This window comes from Gossypium raimondii, chromosome 10, assembly GCF_025698545.1.
Source record: "Gossypium raimondii isolate GPD5lz chromosome 10, ASM2569854v1, whole genome shotgun sequence".
Classification (NCBI taxonomy): domain Eukaryota; kingdom Viridiplantae; phylum Streptophyta; class Magnoliopsida; order Malvales; family Malvaceae; genus Gossypium; species Gossypium raimondii.
In genome coordinates this window covers 4,659,951-4,679,406 of record NC_068574.1, presented here as the reverse complement: position 1 = coordinate 4,679,406, position 19,456 = coordinate 4,659,951, and the positions used below count along the sequence as shown (strand labels likewise).

General features: G+C 32.6%; 2 protein-coding genes across 7 annotated transcripts; one reads left to right on the top strand and one right to left on the bottom strand.

Moving 5' to 3' along the window:
• Positions 1-3,974: 3,974 nt before the first annotated feature.
• Positions 3,975-10,219, bottom strand: LOC105776756 (uncharacterized). 2 transcript variants are annotated; one of them, XM_012599651.2, is made up of 10 exons: positions 9,804-10,219; positions 8,869-8,912; positions 8,352-8,478; positions 7,669-7,807; positions 6,928-7,526; positions 6,284-6,623; positions 5,903-6,170; positions 5,673-5,768; positions 5,129-5,575; positions 3,975-4,436 (listed from the first exon to the last, which is right to left on the bottom strand). In XM_012599651.2, exons 1-10 carry the CDS (start codon positions 9,967-9,969, stop codon positions 4,101-4,103), a joined length of 2,562 nt encoding a protein of 853 aa, XP_012455105.1. In that variant the 5' UTR covers positions 9,970-10,219; the 3' UTR covers positions 3,975-4,100. The 2 variants fall into 2 exon arrangements, with proteins under 2 accessions (XP_012455105.1, XP_012455106.1); XM_012599652.2 differs by having other exon boundaries at positions 5,673-5,765.
• A 4,326-nt stretch (positions 10,220-14,545) lies between these two features.
• LOC105777948 (peptidyl-tRNA hydrolase, mitochondrial) lies at positions 14,546-19,321 on the top strand. 5 transcript variants are annotated; one of them, XM_012601482.2, is made up of 9 exons: positions 14,546-14,651; positions 14,888-14,989; positions 15,081-15,165; positions 15,260-15,327; positions 16,076-16,126; positions 16,251-16,324; positions 17,322-17,380; positions 17,469-17,545; positions 19,006-19,321. In XM_012601482.2, the coding sequence occupies exons 2-9, from the start codon at positions 14,891-14,893 to the stop codon at positions 19,135-19,137; spliced, it is 645 nt and encodes a 214-aa protein (XP_012456936.1). In that variant the 5' UTR covers positions 14,546-14,651; positions 14,888-14,890; the 3' UTR covers positions 19,138-19,321. The 5 variants fall into 5 exon arrangements, with proteins under 5 accessions (XP_012456936.1, XP_052478900.1, XP_052478901.1 ...); XM_052622940.1 differs by having other exon boundaries at positions 14,559-14,725; positions 16,076-16,117; XM_012601481.2 differs by having other exon boundaries at positions 14,561-14,725; positions 14,832-14,989.
• Positions 19,322-19,456: the final 135 nt, after the last annotated feature.

Genomic DNA, 19,456 nt, shown 5'->3' with positions numbered 1-19,456 from the left:
TCATCTCGAACCACTACTCCAAAACCAGTGCGTTGGTGATCCATAAGAAGTGCTGCATCAACAATTGAATAAAATGATTAGCTCATTGGAGTAATAAACTAACTCAAAATCCTTTTTCTTCTCTCTAACACCAATAAAGTATGGAAAATAGATAAAAATATTACAATGCATGCAACCCCTAAGGCTCTTGAGCGGCTCACCTCCTCATATACTGTTTAATATAAAACTTTTGTATTAAATAGATTAATAGATAACTAATTTTATATTTTTAATATATTTAGTGTTATAAATTTATTAAAGATTCACCATGATTAACCAAATCTTCTTCTTCTTCTTTTTCTCTTTAACCAAAAATGCATGCTATTATTATATATAAAGATTTGAAGTATTAATATTCAAGTCGATTGAGTTTGGCATCGGCATTGTTGTCAATCGGATTATTTCTTATTTAAGAATTGGGGAGGGGTTATGAGTAGTTTTAGACACAAAAATTAGAAATCGTGAAGTTACATCCATAAAAATAAATAAAAAAATTAACAAAATTATGAGTTAGACATTATAAAACAGGGAGAATCAATCAATGGGCTTGATAATGGAAACCCCAAAAACACCCTTTCTTTCTTAGCAAATCAGCAATATAATTATGCATGCAGCTGATTTGGTGAACAGGAAATTAGTGCAATCCAAATCATAATTAGTTTATAATATCATATTTTACAAAGCTATGCTGTCAACATAGAATATACTTGTAATTATGTGGTTTTATACATCATTACTAGTTAAAGATTACGATGTTAATATTTGAATCTCAAATCCAATAAACTTTATATTAGTTTTTGAGTAAAGTATAATTTGTTTTGTTATTAGTAATTTTTATCAAAGATTTAAAAATTGTGATAAATTGTCACCATTTGTGATATATATCGGTGGGCATTCATTTGCTGCTCATTTCCTAACACCCCAGCGATTTAACAATTAGTAGACAAAGCTTTTCTCAAATCATAATTTTTCCTACTAGGTTTTAAATAAACCTCGACATTGACTAATTAAGACGATCAAATTAATATCATAAATTTGAGTTCAGAGTTGAGTAAAATAATAACATACAACACACATGTATACATGTATTCAAGCATCCATGACAAGAGAGCACGCAAGCAGATGTATAATGATAACAAACTGGGGGCATGCCTAGCTAGTGGCAATAAACTTTGGATTGAGGTGTTGGGATGCAAATGCAACACCATATTAAAATATATGATATGTTTCCCATTAGATATGGGAAATTTTGCTATAGTTAGCACCGACACGTTTTCTTTTATAGGTTGATGGATTTCAGCTGCAGTACTACTCCTTTTTGTTGTCAAAACAACATCTTTTGTTTCTTAGGATTTTGGCAACAAAATATGAAATTAAAATAAGAGATGGGCATGGGTCGATGTGGGTACTTATTTGCTCAATCATTACACTCGTGGCTCCTATACTTATTAAATTATAAAGCTTTAATAAAGCTTAAACCTGATTTGATTTGATAAATCTAATTTAGAAAAAGATTGTGACACAAGTTAAAGTATATTGTAACTTGCTATTGATTAGAGGTGTTTATGAGTCGGGTCGAATCGAGTTTAGGTCGGGTTTAAGCATGATAGTAATATTTTTATGTTTGTTCAAGTCCGACCTGACCCGAAATTTGAACTTAAATTTTTGCCCAAACCTGTCCATATTATTTTTAATTTTTTTTAATATTTATATTTTTTTATTTTAATATTTAATAATTTTATACATTCTTTATTTATTTAAAATTTTTATATAGTCATCTTAACATTTTTTTAATGTTTATATTAGAATAGTATTATATATTTAATATAGGTTTTTTTTAATGTGTTCTAAATTACATAATATATAAAAATAACATAACATAAAAGTATTATAAACTTAAAACAGGTTAGGCCGAGACCTTGAATGTTCAAGCCCAACCCATATTTTAAATGGGCCTAATTTTTTTGTCCAAACCTATTTTTCGAGCCTAATATTTTTGCCTAAACCTTCTTGAATTTCGAGCGGTCCTTCGAGCCTGGATAAGTAACATGACCCATGAACAAGTCTACTATTGATTTAATAGTAAATTTTCAAATTTATTTCAGTATCGAAGTCAGCAAGAAATCCCTCTTTTTCTCAATAATTATGAAATTTGTAATACTTGTTTCAGTGCCAAAAATAAATAAATTGTAGCTTAGAAATAAATAAAAAAAAAGAAACTTCCTAAATATTACTTCAAATGGCTATATGAAAGATAAACAATACCATTAGTCACTAAATTATAGATAAATTTTTATTTTCGTCACTTAATTAAAACAAACTTACAATTTAGTCGTTAAACTATACGAAAGTTTTCATTTAAATCATTGAACTGCTAAAATTGATCACATATGGCTTTCTCTATTCGCACCTACATCAATCAAGAGCTCTCTCTCCTGTTTTACAGTTCAGTCTTTTCTCATGAAACAACTTTAAACATCACAAAATGTGCGAACTAAAATTCAAACAACTTTTTTCTTCGATCTCTGACATTAGCAGTCAGATCGACTTGGATTTAAGGTATGTTTTTCTACTCATTAATGAATACTGATTCACCGTATTGATCGTCGAATCATCGTTTGGAGCTAATTGGCAAAACTTTAAAAAAAAGACACTTAATAGCCCAATAACTTGAATAAAAACTTTTGAATAGTTTAGTAATTTAAATGAAAACTTTCGAATAGTTCAATAACCAAATTGTAACTTGTTTAATTAAGTGACCAAAACAAAAATTAACTCATAGTTTAGTGACTAATGATGTAGTTTATTATTATATGCATTCATTCATTTATCTGTCATAAACCCTTTTAACTCTTGGTGAAGCATTTGCAAAACATTTGTTTGTTGCTTCTTTGCCAACAAGTACTACGGATTATTTTATCTGACTCTTCTTTGCTCAAGCCAAGACTTATTTTGTCCATGCTTGATCCAATGGGCCTTGACACGTGACCTCACAAGGTTGAGGGACGCATTTCTCATTATGTTCGTGATCAAACAGTAGGCTCTGTTTTCTCGTTGTAGAACAACTTTTAGGGTCAAGTGTTATCCCGGTATGATCTAACCTTCGATCAGACGGTCATAATGGTTTGTAAGAAATGAGTAGCTTAAGACCTATATTTAAGTAGAAAAACCGTCACGGTTTTATTGGAGATTAAGAGCAAAACGAAAGCTCGTCACACTGAACAAAATAATTATTTAAATTTTTATTCCAAAGCAACATAGAAAAGCTATAATGGCACTTTATAGTACGTGAGAAAAGTTGGACCATACATAATACACTAGGTTGGTATGCGCAAAAAATAAGAAAAGTAGAGATAATGTAGAGAGTCCTTTCTCGTTATGAATAACAATGTATAGCCATGGGGGACCGACAAAGATTTCTTACCCGCATTTTCCCAGTACCATCATCATCTGTCCATAGATCAGCTTTTATTCATTCAAATTGATCCAATTACATTATATGATGTTTAGCCTAGTCATAAGTCCCAATACAACAAACAGGTTGATGTTTAGCATAGCAATGGGACATAGCTAAGAGATCACACGGGCAGTCCAAGTCCTCTTAACAAACAAACAGATAAAGCCATCCCCATTAGGCTAGCCAAGGCAGGGCAAGGCACCCAAACATTTAAAATATATATCCATCTCTGATCTTAATCATGCAACATAAACCCTTTCAATGATAGTACTTCCTATTACTAGTAGTAGTAATAATAAACAATGGGATGAATAAAACAAAGGCACATATAAGGATCTGACACTTGAGTGGTACACTATGCTTAGGTGAATTACTACAGTGGGTAGTAGTAATAAGTTAGAACTAGATGTTCTAGTTTTTCCATTTTAATTAATCTTAGGCTAGACAAACATCAATGGCTTAGAGCAATTAAAAGGAGTTGGAAGAGATTAAACACCATTATGCATTGAATTAAAACCATTGTGGGTTATTTCACAAAGAAAATTTTAGAACTTCCTATAGCTACTTCACTCCCTTACAAGACAAAGGGTTAGCTTGATACCATTCAGAAGTTTGTTGTCCAGTTAAGATGACCCAATTGAGGCTGTTGGTAAGCACCTACTTGAGCCCCAGGAGCTGCTGGAGCAACCCCAAAACCAACATTGGCACCCATTGCAGGGTTTAGATGATGTGGGTTTGCCATTGCAGCAGGCTGAGGAGGAGGATGGTACAAACCCGAGAATTGCATGTGAGTAGATTGTGTAGCAGCAGCGTTAAAAGAAGCATGGCCCGTGTGAGATGGCATATAACCATGTGGTGTTTGTGGCATATTGTAGTATGCAGCAGATTGCAAGCTTGGTACCTCCCTTGGGTTCTGCATCCAGAGATCTGATGTATCAGCCTGCCAAATAACAATGCAGTCAGCAAAGAGACTATGAAATCAAACTACCCAAGTGAACACAAGGCAAGGACAAAAGAACATTTTATTAAACCAAAGAAACACCAGCAGCATTACGGAAAACTCAAGGTGCACAAACTGAAATAATCTTACATTTATACCCTTAACACGCTCAATTTTGATCTGACGACTCTATCATAAAAAAAGCTAATTTCCATAAGTGCAAAAATCAAACTACAAAACCTATAGGTAAGGGTGAAACTCTATTACTAGGCAAATATGTTCTTGATCATAATTTACATGTGTCCGGCTAGTCATTGACAACAGTTCAACATGTACGAAGAATGGCTATGGGTGCATTGGGAAAATTGGATGAAAAATTATCGAGAGCAGCCAAATCCAAAGTAGACCTCTGACTCAATAAATAGCATTAAAAGCAAGGGCCAGTAACTTAAAAAATTTGAATCAGACATCCTCGATATTATCTACATAATGTTCATTATTTTTAACTCACTGACAGGATCATTCTTTGAGAAGATACCTAGACACCATGTGGCTTTGGCAGAACAATTCAACCCAAACCCAGACGGAAAAGGACATTCAAAAACCCTCTAATCTCTGAAACAAAGGCCTCAATTTTTAGTTTATATGGGGCTCGTACACTAGTGCTATTAGAATGAAGGACAATTATTTACCTGTTGATTTTGAACATATATGTTGCCATCTTTATATTTGGTCCGAGATGAATCTTCAAGACCTGTTGCACTCCCTACTACACCAGGAGCATTGATTGCATACCCAGACGGACTGGTAAAATTGCCAAACCCAGTAGGATTGCCTGCAGGGACTGGTTTGAACTGCTGAATCCCATACTTGACACCATTTGCACCAAGATGAGTGCTACCTCCTGGCATGAGCAAGTAGCTGCTACCATTTGATGGATGTGGAAAAGCAGGGTTACTGGAATAACCTGGCATAGCCATTTGTGGCAGATAAATCGGGGAGACAAACTGACGATATGGCATAAGGTTAGCATAATGGGGCACATGAACTTGAGGATACATCTGTGCTACTGGAGGTTGTTGCTGCTGCACCATTGGTATTGTTGATGCAGGAATGTTGGCAGCATGCCCGCTTAAGGCCTGAGTACCATTTAGAATTTGCATCAATTTAAGTGATAAAAACAAACAAGCCCTTTCAGGAATGAATATTATCTAAATGCATGCTACTGGAACTAACCTCCTGAGGAGATAGTAGACCCTGTCCTCTTGCAGTTTCATCCATTGAGGGTCTAAAATATGGTAAATCATAACCAGTTTGGGGATCATATGCCTGCTATCAAGACAACACCATATTACAGAACATTCCATTGCAAGAACCAATGAAAAAAAGGGTAATTATTCCAGAATTCAAAGTACTGGAAACTCATTCTGGATGTGACGTGTCATTGTCTATAAGATTATGCTTACCGAAAAACTGGGTAATTCAGGAGGATCTTGCTGCTGTTGTGGCTCTGAAGGAGCATACGATTGACCGTTGTCCTGGACCATTCCAATATCGGCATAACTGCCCAAATTCTGGGGGCTTGAAGCATCTTTCTTATCAGGAAATTGATGCTCAGATGCAGTACCAGAGGGTGGAGAGTTAGATCCAGAATTTCTAAGTTGATCATCTATAATGTTGATGGGCTTGCCAGCAGCAGAATCATCACTGGAAGTATCAGGAGCTACAGACAAACTGCTTAAAGCAAAAACAAGTAGAACAACATCAGAAATTGGGTTTTGACACAAGAACAAAATTTGACATATATACTATCAAACATAAGTAACTATTTGGAAGAAAAGGACAACCTTGCAGCAGATTCCCCATTTGAGTCTTCTGCAACACCAGTGGCATGAAAACCAGGAGCAAAATTCCTCGAAGAATCATGTTCCACTCCAAAGCTACCGAAAGTAAGTCCGTGGCGATCATTCTCCGGGACTCGAATGTGCTGTGCTATGACAACATTCTCATTTTCATAGATATTTACTTGAGAAAACTTCTCTTGCAATTTAGCTGTTGCAGGGTCCAAGCCCTTGGCATCCTCAGCAGGAGGTGAAGCAGACTTCTTAGGCGTCCCAATAACTCCAGGATTATTAACACTTGACTTCTGGCTTGATTTTGGTTTCCACTCTTTGTTATGTAGGTTTGCTGCATCAAATATGAATGATAAACTCTCACATAAACTTGAGAAGCAAATTCAAATCAAGTGTTATAATAACTATAACCTACTGCAGCCATTTGCTAAAATAACAGTTTAAAGCAACACCTAACTAGGTCAATGGAATGATGTACATACCTAGAACAAAAAGCTTCTAAGCTACCACAAAGATGCATGGACTAAATATATAATTCTATTAGTCCATTGCCCTTGCATTCGCAGATACTTAACCTCGAGACATAGATGTTCCTCAGACTTTCAAGAAGCTTAAAATTAAGTGAAAAGAAAGAGTACCTTTTTGATGAACCAAAACATGTTGATGTTGCCTGCTTCCATACGGATTGCTCACAAATGACCTACTGCCAGAAATTCCAGACATGGCAGATTCAGATGCACTAGTATGATTGTCCCGGACCTCCCGCTCTGCTCTGGAAATTGAAGGAAAAGGTTGAAATGCCTCAGATGAAGCGTCCTTCCCTACAAGTGAATTGGAAAGAGTACTAGATCCAGATGAATCTTTGCTAGCATCTTCAGGAGGATGTCGGCGAACACCAACAACCCCAACTTCACGCTTGATAGCTCCAACAGCACCAGATGATCTGGAATCGGGAGAAGGCACATGAACAGGATCAGTAGAGGAGGAATAAACCCCAACAACTGAGCTGCTTGATGATTGAGTGGCAGAATGTGCTTGAATGTTATTAGGCTTCACTGCATGCGACCGCGAAGCAGAATTAGGAATAAAAATTCGCTTTTCCTCCGATATCTCTTTCCTATAAGCACCACTTGAATTTGCATCTCGTGCATGTCTGGGATGTGAACTGGATGGTGCACTTGCAGTTTGAGATGAACTTTGAAAACTAAAGGGTCTCTGATTGCTTGTTCCAGTTGAACTGCAGAAAGGTAATAAAAGGAGAAAGTTCAGTGTATATTCCAGAAATATATTATCAATAAGTACAGGCAAAAGGAACAGGAGAATAAATCAAGATTGGAGTGGAGCAAACAAACAGAATAAATCACTTGCAAATAACGTACCCCTTTTCAGCAACATTCATGGGCACTTGCTCATTTAAAGAAGTTGAGCATGGTGACACAGGAGGCTTCGTATCTTTATTTGCATTTTGATTAACTCTGTTGTCCCTCACAACACGAAACTCTCTGTTGACTCTTGCATCTAGTAATGAATTATCAATTAAATGGCAGCAAAAGGTGAAAGGTACTTCAAGATAATAAATAATCAGCTGACAACTTTATGCAGAACAAAATGTAAAAGACTGTAATGAAATAAATGTTCAATACATTTAAGAAAACTATAACACATATTACAGGTGTAAAAGATACATAATGATCGAAAAGAATGCCCAAAAGTGTGGGATTTCAAGGGAGGATGGATTATTTTGATAAATGAATGTTATCAGCATGTCATGCAGTTAGCATATCTAAGGGAATAGACATCAATGTACAAAGACTACCGTGCAAAAGTGCAAATAATTACAATCACTAATTTCTATATAAACCATCTTCATCCACAATTTTTTAAAATCTGCTTTGTATCAGATTAACATTGATGGAAACCATTACACTAAAGAACTCCAAGCTTAAATTCATCACACCATGAACATGTGGCAGTATAATGTTTAGACTGAATAGAATACATAGTTAAGCGTTCACTTGCCGAAAGATAATCAAATCATTAAACACTTCATATCAAAGCCTACCAGGCAGAGTATTCCGAGAATAGCCTCCTCTTCGAGAACCACGTTCAGGATATGTACGAAATTTCATCACTTGACCAGCATTCTCAGAAAATTTTCTTGGATCCATGGAACCTTGGTACCCAATGCTCTGTCATGATGAAACGAAAGTTCATAACAAGTTGCCCATTAGCCCCTCTAGTGGTTCACATTTCAAGATGCAACAAGCAATATTCAAGGCATTAAGCCATTAATATTGTCTATCGCTGAGGACAAAAACAATCATATGCATAAATATCATAGGCTGCATTAATAGCAGAATAATAATAATGATGATGATGATGATGATAATAATAAGAATAATAATAATAATAAACGGCTAAGATTTCAAAAAACAGAAGCACCCATATGTGTGCAAATCAATAGCCAAAGATAAACGCATGTAAGATATTGGAAAACATCACTTTCTTGCTAACAAAAAGCAAAATACACACAGAATAGCTTTGTCAAAACCATATTAAGATGATATACAAAAGTATACCTCTTTCTTCCGATCTCTCTTCCTCCTTACTAAATGAAATGTATCTGAGAAGAAACAAATAGACTGGATGTAAATAAGTAACATCTATGGAAGTACATTTGAAATATCATCCTAAAGAAAAGAGGCAATCTGAAACAAAATATCCAAGCAATCTAGGAGAAAACACAGACACCCCCCTTCTTAACATTGGTGAGGAAAAAAATGCTAAAACGTCCAAGCAATCTAGGAGTGATATTCAATGAGGATCACAATGCCACTTTTATAACATACAAAAAGGATATTTTTCTTTCTTCCCATGCATTGAAATCACTCATCAAAGATTGTAAAACGGTACAGAAATTACCATAACATGATATCTCTGTTTGCTCTGTCCACTGGATTCAACCAACCTTGATAACCCTAGATTTAGCTTATCAGTAGTACTAATAAAATTAAGACTGTACTATCCCCCCTCCCCCCAATATCTGAGCGACCAAACAAATTTCAAAAAAGAAACTATCGATTTAAATTTTTTTGGCTCAAAACTCAACTGGAAGAATGAAAGCACCTCATAAGAAAAAGATGAATTAATCTTTCAGACTCTTTAACGCGCCTACAATAATGAAAAGATGACCACCAAAGCAGAGCAGAGACTAAAAGAAGTAACACCAAACAGGCAAAAAAAAAAAGACAATCAAGCACGCGAAAACATCCTGCAATTATAACCAGGCCTTGAACTCATTAAAAACTATAACCAACTTTCACACTACAAAACAGCCTAAACCCAAAAACACGACAAAACAACTGAAAACAAAGCCCTAGAGTAGGAGCGACAAGAACTAGACCAATCTTGACCTCAAACTCCTGGAACTTAGAGCAGCTACAAAGCAAACAAAAAACCCATTTTCAAAACACTTAAAAAGAGGGCAAAACAGAAGATTGAAATGAAGGGTAACCTTGATGAAGCAATTTCTGGGCAGTTTCATTAGGATCCATGTTGGCCTCTTTCAAGGCAACGTAGATATCATCATCCGAGTGATTACCGACTATTTCCTTGATTGATTGTATTGTCTTGCTCACTCGCGCTGAGATATGCCCTTCGGTTCTTGCCCCACTTACCATCTCTGTTTCAGAATACTTAAAGAAGATCAAAGAAAATAAAAAAAGACTCACTTTCCACACTGTTTTTTTTAACAAATAAAACCCAGTTCTATAATCCAAATTCTTGTCAGATTTCAGATTACGAAAGAGGGTTGGTTCTTTATTTTCTTCTTTTTTTTTTTTTTTTTTTTGAAAGGATTTTTGTTACTATCACTACTATTAAAACCCTTAGAAAGAGAAGAGCTAGGGTTTGCGTGAAGAACGGCTTTTAGAAAATTAGGTTGGCAGAGCGATGGTTTTAAAATCTTTCTCAATTACTAATTCGGGTTCAGCTTAATGACGGATCTGCCCCCCTTACAATTTGAAAAGAATCAATTTTATCGATATGATATTGGAATAAATACTCAAGAGGTCCTTGTAATACTGGGTAAGAGGCAATTTAGTCCCTCTCAACCTAAGTGAAACAAGTTACTTCTTATACTATGAGAAAGGGAATAAAAATGTAAAATTTAATCTACAGTGATAACTGTTTTCATTCACAAATTATTAGATCATAAGCTATTTTTTAGACCTAATTCAATTTTGTAAGTTGATACAATACTTAGAACTAAACATAATCCATCTCAACCCTTATATAAGAATATAAACAAGTTCCAATATACTCAAACAAATTTATATCATTTAAAAGTAAATAAATAAAGGACAATCCAATACAATGTTAACTAAGGGCCAATTTAGCGTTGCTTCTAAAAGAGTATTTTTGTCTCAAAAGTATATTACTAAACAATATATTTTTGAGTTTTTCAAAAGTATTTTTAGATAAAAATGTTTTGCAAAAATACTTTTTAAAAGGAAAAATTTTAACTTTTGCTCAATAATATTTTTTGGCCCAAAAATACTTTCGAGAATAATTTTAAACTAAGAATAAGATTATGCTTATCAATCAATTAGGTTGAAAAGCACTTTATTAATTAAACTTTTATCCAAGACTTGGATTTCAAAAGTTAAAGCTGCCAATTTTTAAAAAGTAATTTTCGGTGAAGTTTTTTTTTTTATCCCCATTAAATCTTCCATTTTATAACATCATGTTTAAAATTGACATTTTATCTTTCTAAAAACATTTTTTGACAGCAATGGTTAGATATGATCATAGGTTGAGTAGAGCTGATCTAAAATTTTAGGTCAATTTTCTAGATCCGAGTTTGACATGATCTATAAATGGGCCTAAAATTTTTTATCCAAGCTCATTTTAGATTAAAAATGCTAAACCCAAGCCCGACTTGGCTCGGCCCGCCCGTATTATTATTTTTAGATTATTTTTATATAAAAATAAATTTTAAAAATATAATACATCAAATATACTAAAAATATTAAAATAAATGTTTCCTAACAAATTGAAAATACATTAAAAGTATATTTATACTTAAATAATACTAATATAATTGTAACTTAGCAAACAAATGACTCTAAAATAGTAACAAAAATAACAATAAACAAGAGTTGATTCAAGTCGGGCAAGGTGGGCCCAACTCAAAAATCATATCCGAGGCCCGGTCCATTTATAAAATGTGCATTATTTTTTGCCTAAGCCCATTTTCTAAACCTATATTTTTGTCCAAACCCTTCCACTCTTTAGGCGAACCTTCAGACCTGAATGAGTAACCCGACCCATGAACAGGTCTACCGCTAATATATATTATCAAATTTTTTAAAAGCAATTTTTTTAAAAAGAATATCATTGCAGTTTTCAATTGCAATAGTAATCTAGCCCTAAATACACTTGCAAAAGCTAACATGAAATAACAAAAGATACAAATAATTGCGAAAAAAATCTAAATGTATCCAACCTAATTGTTAAATTTTAAGAATTAAAAAAAGATAAAAGTTCAAAACAACGTTGAATAGTATTTGAAAAATATAAATTTTAAAAATTAATAAATATTCTTAATTTAATTAGTATTGTTACTATACAATCAATAGCGCTAATGTTTTAGGGTCAGTTCTTCATTGCTTAAAAAAACATTTCTGACTCCAAAAGCACTTTTGAAAGAAAAGCTGTGAAGAACAAGTTGCTTTTGACAGAAATTTTTAGCTTTTCAGAAGTGTTTTTCAAAAGTACTTTTGAAAATGAGCTGAAAATGAGAAACTAAAAATTTTAACTTTTCTTCTTTCAAAAGCACTTTTGGTGCTTAATTACTTTTTCATCCCTCTAATAACATAATATTTTCTTTTTTTTTCTTAGTACTTAATTACAATTGTATTAAAATTATTAATTAAAAATAAAAAAAATATTTTTTAAAATACTAATTACAAATATTTAATGGTTATATTTAAATATTTAAAATATAGTTTATATATTCTAATTAAATTTTATAAATAATTAATATTTATTGCTTAAAATATTTACAATTTATATTTCATATATAAAATATTAACAAGTTATAATAATTTTTTATATTATTACTAAAATATAATAATATTAACTAATTTAAATATTATTTAAATGCATATTTATTACTTGATAATAACATGTTTAAAATGGATATTTTATTTCTTAAAATCACTTTTTGACAGCAATGCTAAACACTCAAATTTTAAACTAAACTTCTCAAAAGCACTTTTCCACAGCACTTTTCAAAAGCAATGAAGAACTGGCCCTTAATGCATTTAAGTATTGATTATGAGTAAAAATAAATATTATATCGAAAATAAGTAAATAAATATTCCCATTTCAAAAAAAAAACAAAAAATAAAATTAAAGAATTTTTACGAAAATTTGAATTTCTTAGGAATCTTCAAGTTTTTTTAAGATTATTTTTTCAAAATTTTAAAATCCTGTGTTTATTTTTTTTTTATTTGCAGCGAGGGTTTCTCCACCTTGGTTAAGATGGCCCAAGGGGAGGGACATTTGACAGGTACAAGAGTTTGTCGAGGAGGATCCTTGTATTACACATTTATTTTTTACAAGTTAGGGGAAAAGATAGTAAAAGAAATTATTGAAGAATACAATAAATGTTCTAGATAATGTGTGAATTTTGACTACTCTCTTGTTTATTTCAATACCAACTTTCGACAAGATGTTCAAAGTTCTAATGCTCTTGAAAAATATATCGGGTTACCAACAATGGTGGTAAAGTGGAAGATGGAGGCATTTTTTAATTTAAAGAATCACTTGCAAATGAAAGTTAATAATTGGAGTTCTCAAATGTTATACGATGAAGGTAAGGAGGTTTTTATTGAATCCATTCTCCAAACTATTCCAACTTATACTATGTTGTGCAAAAAATTGGAAAATATAATTGTTACTTTCTGGTGGTCCAAATCGCATGCTAATCGTGGGATTCATTAATACAAAATGAGGAATTTCTGTAAACTAAAGGATGATGGGGATGCGATTTCAGGATCTTAGCAATTTAATATTGCAATGTTGGCTACACAAGGGTGGCACCTTATCACTAAACATGATTTGATAGTATTGCAAATTCTTAAAGCTAAGTATTTTCCTCGCACTGAATTTTTAAATCTGAGCTTAGGTTCTTACCCTTTTTTGACATGGAAGACCATTTGGAGTGCTTGGCAACTGATAGAAATGGGTGTCGGTTGGCAATTTAGTATGTGGGACAATACATCAATTTGGCATGATCTTTGGTTACAAGGAATTGATAACTGTAAGGTTTAAGAAACGTCTATTAGAAATGATATTATAAAAGTCTTGAAATTGATTAATCATTATAACATGTTTTGGAATGAACAATTAGTGAATTCAGTGTTTATCTCACAGGATGTTATTCGTATTTTGTGTATTCCTTTTCTAATAATAACCTAATCGAATAGATTGGTTTGATGTGGGGAACAAACAATGGAGTATATAATGCATAATGGTTATAAATTATTGATAGTGTAAAAGGCTAACTTATAAAATGTTTTACAAAAGCTTTGGCAAACAATTTGCCCTTCAAAAATTAAAATTACAAGGAGCATATATATTTTTTAGAATTTTATTTTATTAAAATTTTAAATATAGACATCTTAACATATTTTGATTGTTCACATAGTATTATACTATTGCATATTTGAATTTGTGTGATGTATATTATATAATATATAAAATAAAATAAAATAATATTATATTATAAAAATATATAACAAAGTTAGGCACGGGTTGGACTCATACCTTAATTGTTGAAGTTCAAGCTTGACACATATTTTAAATGAAATTATTTTTACCTAAGTCTTTTTTTTGTATACTGTATTTTTATCCAAACACTAAAAATTTTATACCTACCTTCAAATTTAGAGGAATAACTTGATCATTGAAAAAATGATTATTATAAAATATTATTTCTTATAAAATAAATTTCGACCTAAATGCTTAAAAGCATTTGTTATAAATATAATTTAAATTGCATTTGTCTCACTAAGAGTAAACTTTATAAATAATTTTACGAAAATTTTTAAAGAAGAAATATTTTATAAAAATCATCCAACCACAATAAAATATGAGTTTTTACAGAAAATTAATTTATTTTTAAAAATTAATCATTTTCCAAAAAAAAGAGTATTTTTTAATCAAATTTTGAAATTGGGTAACAAAGTGTAGATTTATTAGTAGTTGGAGTCTCCAATCGTACATTTCCTTCCTTTCTGTTTTACTGCTTCATGATGGTCTTCTTCCTCTCTCAATCTGACAAGCTTCACATTTGGTCCGTTGCCTCTCTCTCTCTCTCTCACGAGTTTACTTGATTGCTTTCAAGAAACCTCTGCTTTTCCTTACAAGGTAAAACCCTATTCTACTGTTTATTTGATTTTTGAGAAATCGCTACTTTGATGGTTGGGTTCAATTTCATTGATATGTTTCTCTTGTGCATCTAAACAAACTGCAGACTTTAAAAAAAAAAAATACTCGCTGAGTAATTTCCTTTTCCTATGAACCGAACAGAGGATGATTACTAGGCGTTGCTTTTGTAGCTCTGCCCCGAGGCCATGGCTGTTTGTGGGTCTAGGCAACCCTGGTGATAAATATAAAGGAACAAGACACAATGTAAGACTCATTTGCATTACCAGGTGTCTCATGATCTTGTTCTTTGTAGCATTTTTAAGTAGATTTTAACTTATCAGTTCACTTGAAGCAGGTGGGTTTTGAGATGATCGACGCATTTGCTAAAGCTCAAGGGATAGAAATGAATACTCTTAATTGCAAGGCTATCTTTGGGCAAGGCCTGTCATTTTCTTTAATTTTTTTTTAAAAATTCCTTTCTCTAGTTTAATGTATGTGAAATCTCATTGCTCTTTGGTGACCTTACTGTTTCAGGTTTTGTGGGTGATGCACCACTTCTTCTTGCTAAGCCTCAAACTTACATGAACTTGAGTGGTGAATCTGTTAGTGGTTTAGACATTTTATTTCTTATTTTGCTTGTTTAAAGCTTTTCAGTTCTTGCAATTATCTGTTTCTTGAAATTAGAATACTGAATCATTTAACAATGACCGAACGTGTTTGGTACTATTAATTTGCTTCTATTGTTGCATAATTGATATATGATTATGAAGAAACAATTGAAAAATGCCTTCATCCAATATGTTTGGAATCGAGGATAGTCCACGGCTTCAATTACTTACATTTTCTTTAATGGTTAATAGTTGATTGTAGCAATCTTGCAGCTCTCTTATTTTGAGCTGTGGTCACTGGACCTTTTATATGCATCATTTTTAATCATTGAGTTTGAGAAAACTAAAAATAATTCAACTAGTAAGATATCATTTGGAAGCATGGAAGTTATTCCATTATGTTGTAGAATAAGTGAGCATCACTGTAGGCTTGATATGGGCCATAAAATTACTGATGTTAACAGTTAGAAATATTCTTGAAAGTTTAAGTTGGAAAGGGATAACAAGAAACATTCAACTCTTTCAAAAAGTGATGCAACACTTATGGTTTAAACATTTGAAGGATGTAGTTGTCAGGGCTTATTTATTTAGATTTGGTTTTGTATCAGTTGTTTGGAGGTTAAATGTCATCATTTTGTGGTTAAAGAGTTATTGAGCAATTGTAAATTGATGATACGTATCTGGAATTTCATTAATGGACATCATACTTGCCATAACTTTCTCTTTTACCGTTTAATTGCAGTCTGGAGCCCTAGCAGCTTATTATAAGCTACCACTTAATCGAGTAATTGTGGTATTTTTACCATTGCCTGGCATTTATTTCCCTCCTAGATTTTGGTAGTTCTTTTCAGCTTTGTTTATGAAAAATAATTCACAACATCTTATAGTTGCTCTTCTGTAATGTTTTCTTGTTGTAGTTTCATGATGACATGGACTTACCATGTGGAGTGCTTCGTCTTCAAGACAAAGGAGGTCATGGAAGCCATAATGGGTATGAATGGAGAATGTTATGTACCTTGCCTGAAGAAAACTTTTGTATGAAGTTGCATTAAATTTCTTGAGTTTTCTTCTTATTGCTTTATAAAATGCTTTGTTACTGCATGAGTGAAGTTTCAACCTATGCTATTTGTGCCAAATATTTGCTTCCCAACACAAGCAGTTAAAAGAAAGGAACAAAGGGGGACAAAGAAGTTGGCATGCATTATATATCATTAGGTAGAATATGAAGTCAAAAATAATAATAATCCTCAAAGGTTGCTTGATAAACTAGTTCTCTCATTTCAGATAATCAGTTTTGAGCTATGCCTTTGCCATCAGTGTTTTCCGTGCCTAACTGTTGTGCAAAAAGAATATATTGCTTTTTGAATGAAATAATCCCATCATTTGCAAGGTGTTTTTGAAACATATGTTTCTTTTGATGGTATTTGACTCCACTGCTAGTGTGTTTTACATGCATTCTTTGTTATTTTGCCACTTACTAAAATCTTCATAAGCATGAGTCTTGAAGATTTGTTTCTAACATTCAGTGTAATGATCTTGATTCAAGTTTGCTAGTGAGTCTAAACATTCTAGTTTTTACTGGCTTATTTAGTGCAATGTATCTATGCTTTTTTGCATCAAAAGGTGTCTCGTGTAGGGATATTTCTCATAACCGCTAGTGTTTTAAATTTGAAAGAAATAGAAATATCTTAATTCCCTTATATGAACAAAATATCCTTGGATACTCGAGCAATATTCTAGTGAATATTGAGGAATTTTGAAGTACTGTATTGTTTGAGGAAAGAAAAATAGAAGGAAAAAGAGAACTGGATTTCTTAGTGTGTTAGCCACTATATTAGTATATGACATATGTATGTTCAATATATACATGTTCAAGGTCTCTTATTTTCCAACATATGGGCTACCTTGTTTATTTGATTACATATTTTTGTTTTGCTTTATTTTTCAGTATTTTTCCTGAAATTATTCACTGTTGCTTGTTTTAATAGGCTGAAGAGTGTAATCTATCATTTTCGGGGAAACAGAGAGTTTGCACGGCTACGGATTGGTTGGATTGAAATCCAATATTATTTTATTTTATTCCTAGATGTTTTATTTCTTCATTAAATAACATAATCATTATGATTTTTTGTTAGGTATTGGTAAGCCACCTGGTCAGATGGATCCTAAGGCATTCTTGCTGCAAAAGTTTAATGCATCAGCTCGAGAACGAGTAAGATTTAACATACCACTTATTTCATGTTTGGCAATAATTAACTTACTATTCACATCTTGTAGTCCAAAAGGTTCTGGTATAAGACCTGATTCTGCATTAAAAATTTACTGGAAAATATAATTAGAAGTGCAAATTTAGTACAATCAAACCATGGGGATTAAGAGATATAGAATATTCCCTTAAAATCTTGTATAGCTGTAAAAAATAATAATTTCATTTGTTAGATGCCCTAGCAGACAATGAATTGATATAATTATATAAGCAAACATTTTGTTTTCAGTTTTCTCTTTCTTTCCTTTATCTGCTTCTGTTCTTATTCCTTTATCCCAGTGAGCTCACCGAAACCAGAGACTTCCTAACTGTTCAGATTTGAGATTTCCCCTGCTGATGCCTTAATTGGCAGCAACTTGGCCAAATATACAAAATTGTCTTTTTGGACAGCCTTCTCTTTATTTAATCTAGTGCCTACGAGCCTAATATAACATATGGCCATTGTTGTCCCCAGCAGGGTGGTTCTGGATCTAATTTGCTGGCAACAGTAACTGATAGGGCATTTGGGCCTCTGATTCAATGATGTGGGGCCCATTTCAATCTAAAAGTGGTTGCTAACATGGGTTGTGGGGATGAAGGAAAAAAAAAGATTTAAGATAAAAAAGCAAATATATCAGGCCTGATGGCTCCTCTAGAAATGCCACATGGTTCCTAGGAAATCATGATTAACAATAAAAAAAATGTTCTGTTATTCCTATTAGATTCCATTGAGTTTACTGAAATTGATGCGTATTATAGACTTCAATCAAGTGCGTGGTAAAGTTTAAAGTATTATACCAAAAGTTAAAAATTTTCATTCTTTCAAGTATACAACTCTTAGTTAAGAAATTACAACCAATCATCTTTGTTGATTCGATCCCTGACTTTGGTAGGAAAAATAGCTAAAAACGTAGGTTTACTCAAAACAAAAATGATGAACACGTGGAGAATAGTTTGATAGGTGAAAATTTTATGCTTCTGATATACTCTCAGCACCAGTTAAAGGAGAAGTATTTGGTTATAATTTAAACAAGTATATTTAGTTGAAATGCATCTGCAATGCATACTAATGGTATCAAGGAGTTAGGCACAACACATATCAAAGTGCCTTGCACCACTTCAGGTGAGGCATTCTTTATCAGTTGCACGCCTATTTATAAAGCGCAGAAGCAGTGCGCTCAGCTTAAGTGTGAGGGAATAAAGTATTCAATGTAAATCATCAGAATTTTATTTTTTAGCTTATTAGAGATGATATTTTAACATATTTTAAGTTTGAACTGTTCCCTCTTGATCTTTAACTCCCATCTGGTTTTAGGAATATGATATTGTTTAAGATTTAGAACTGAACTTCTAACTCGACTCATCTGTTAGGAGGTGAACAGAGTTAGGAATACTAATTTTTTTCCCCTTTTATGTTGTTGAACAAGATTGATACTGCATTGCAAGAGGGAGTTGAAGGATTGAAGCTTCTTTTATTAAAAGGGTTGACAGAGAGTGCTAGACGGTTCAACACTGAACAAAAGTACAAGCATATAAGACTGCAAACTGTGCCGACCTGAAGAACATGGGCGCCATCGTTGTAAGATCATTTCAAGGGAGCCCTGGTTGTAGATTTGTGAGACAATTTTTAAGTAATCTATTTTTGTTTGCTTGAAAAGAGAAATGACTACGAAGCTAGCAATGCAATGCAAGTGAAATGTGATTGTAATGAATCAGAGTGAATTTAAAACTTTGGTTACTTTAGTTTCGATTTTTAAAAATTTGAAAATAAAAAAAATTTTAAAATAAAAATTATTTAGAAGTTCATTTTTTGATTAAAAAAATCATGCAAAATTATAAATAAATGAATATTTATTGTTCTCTTTTTCTAACTTGAAA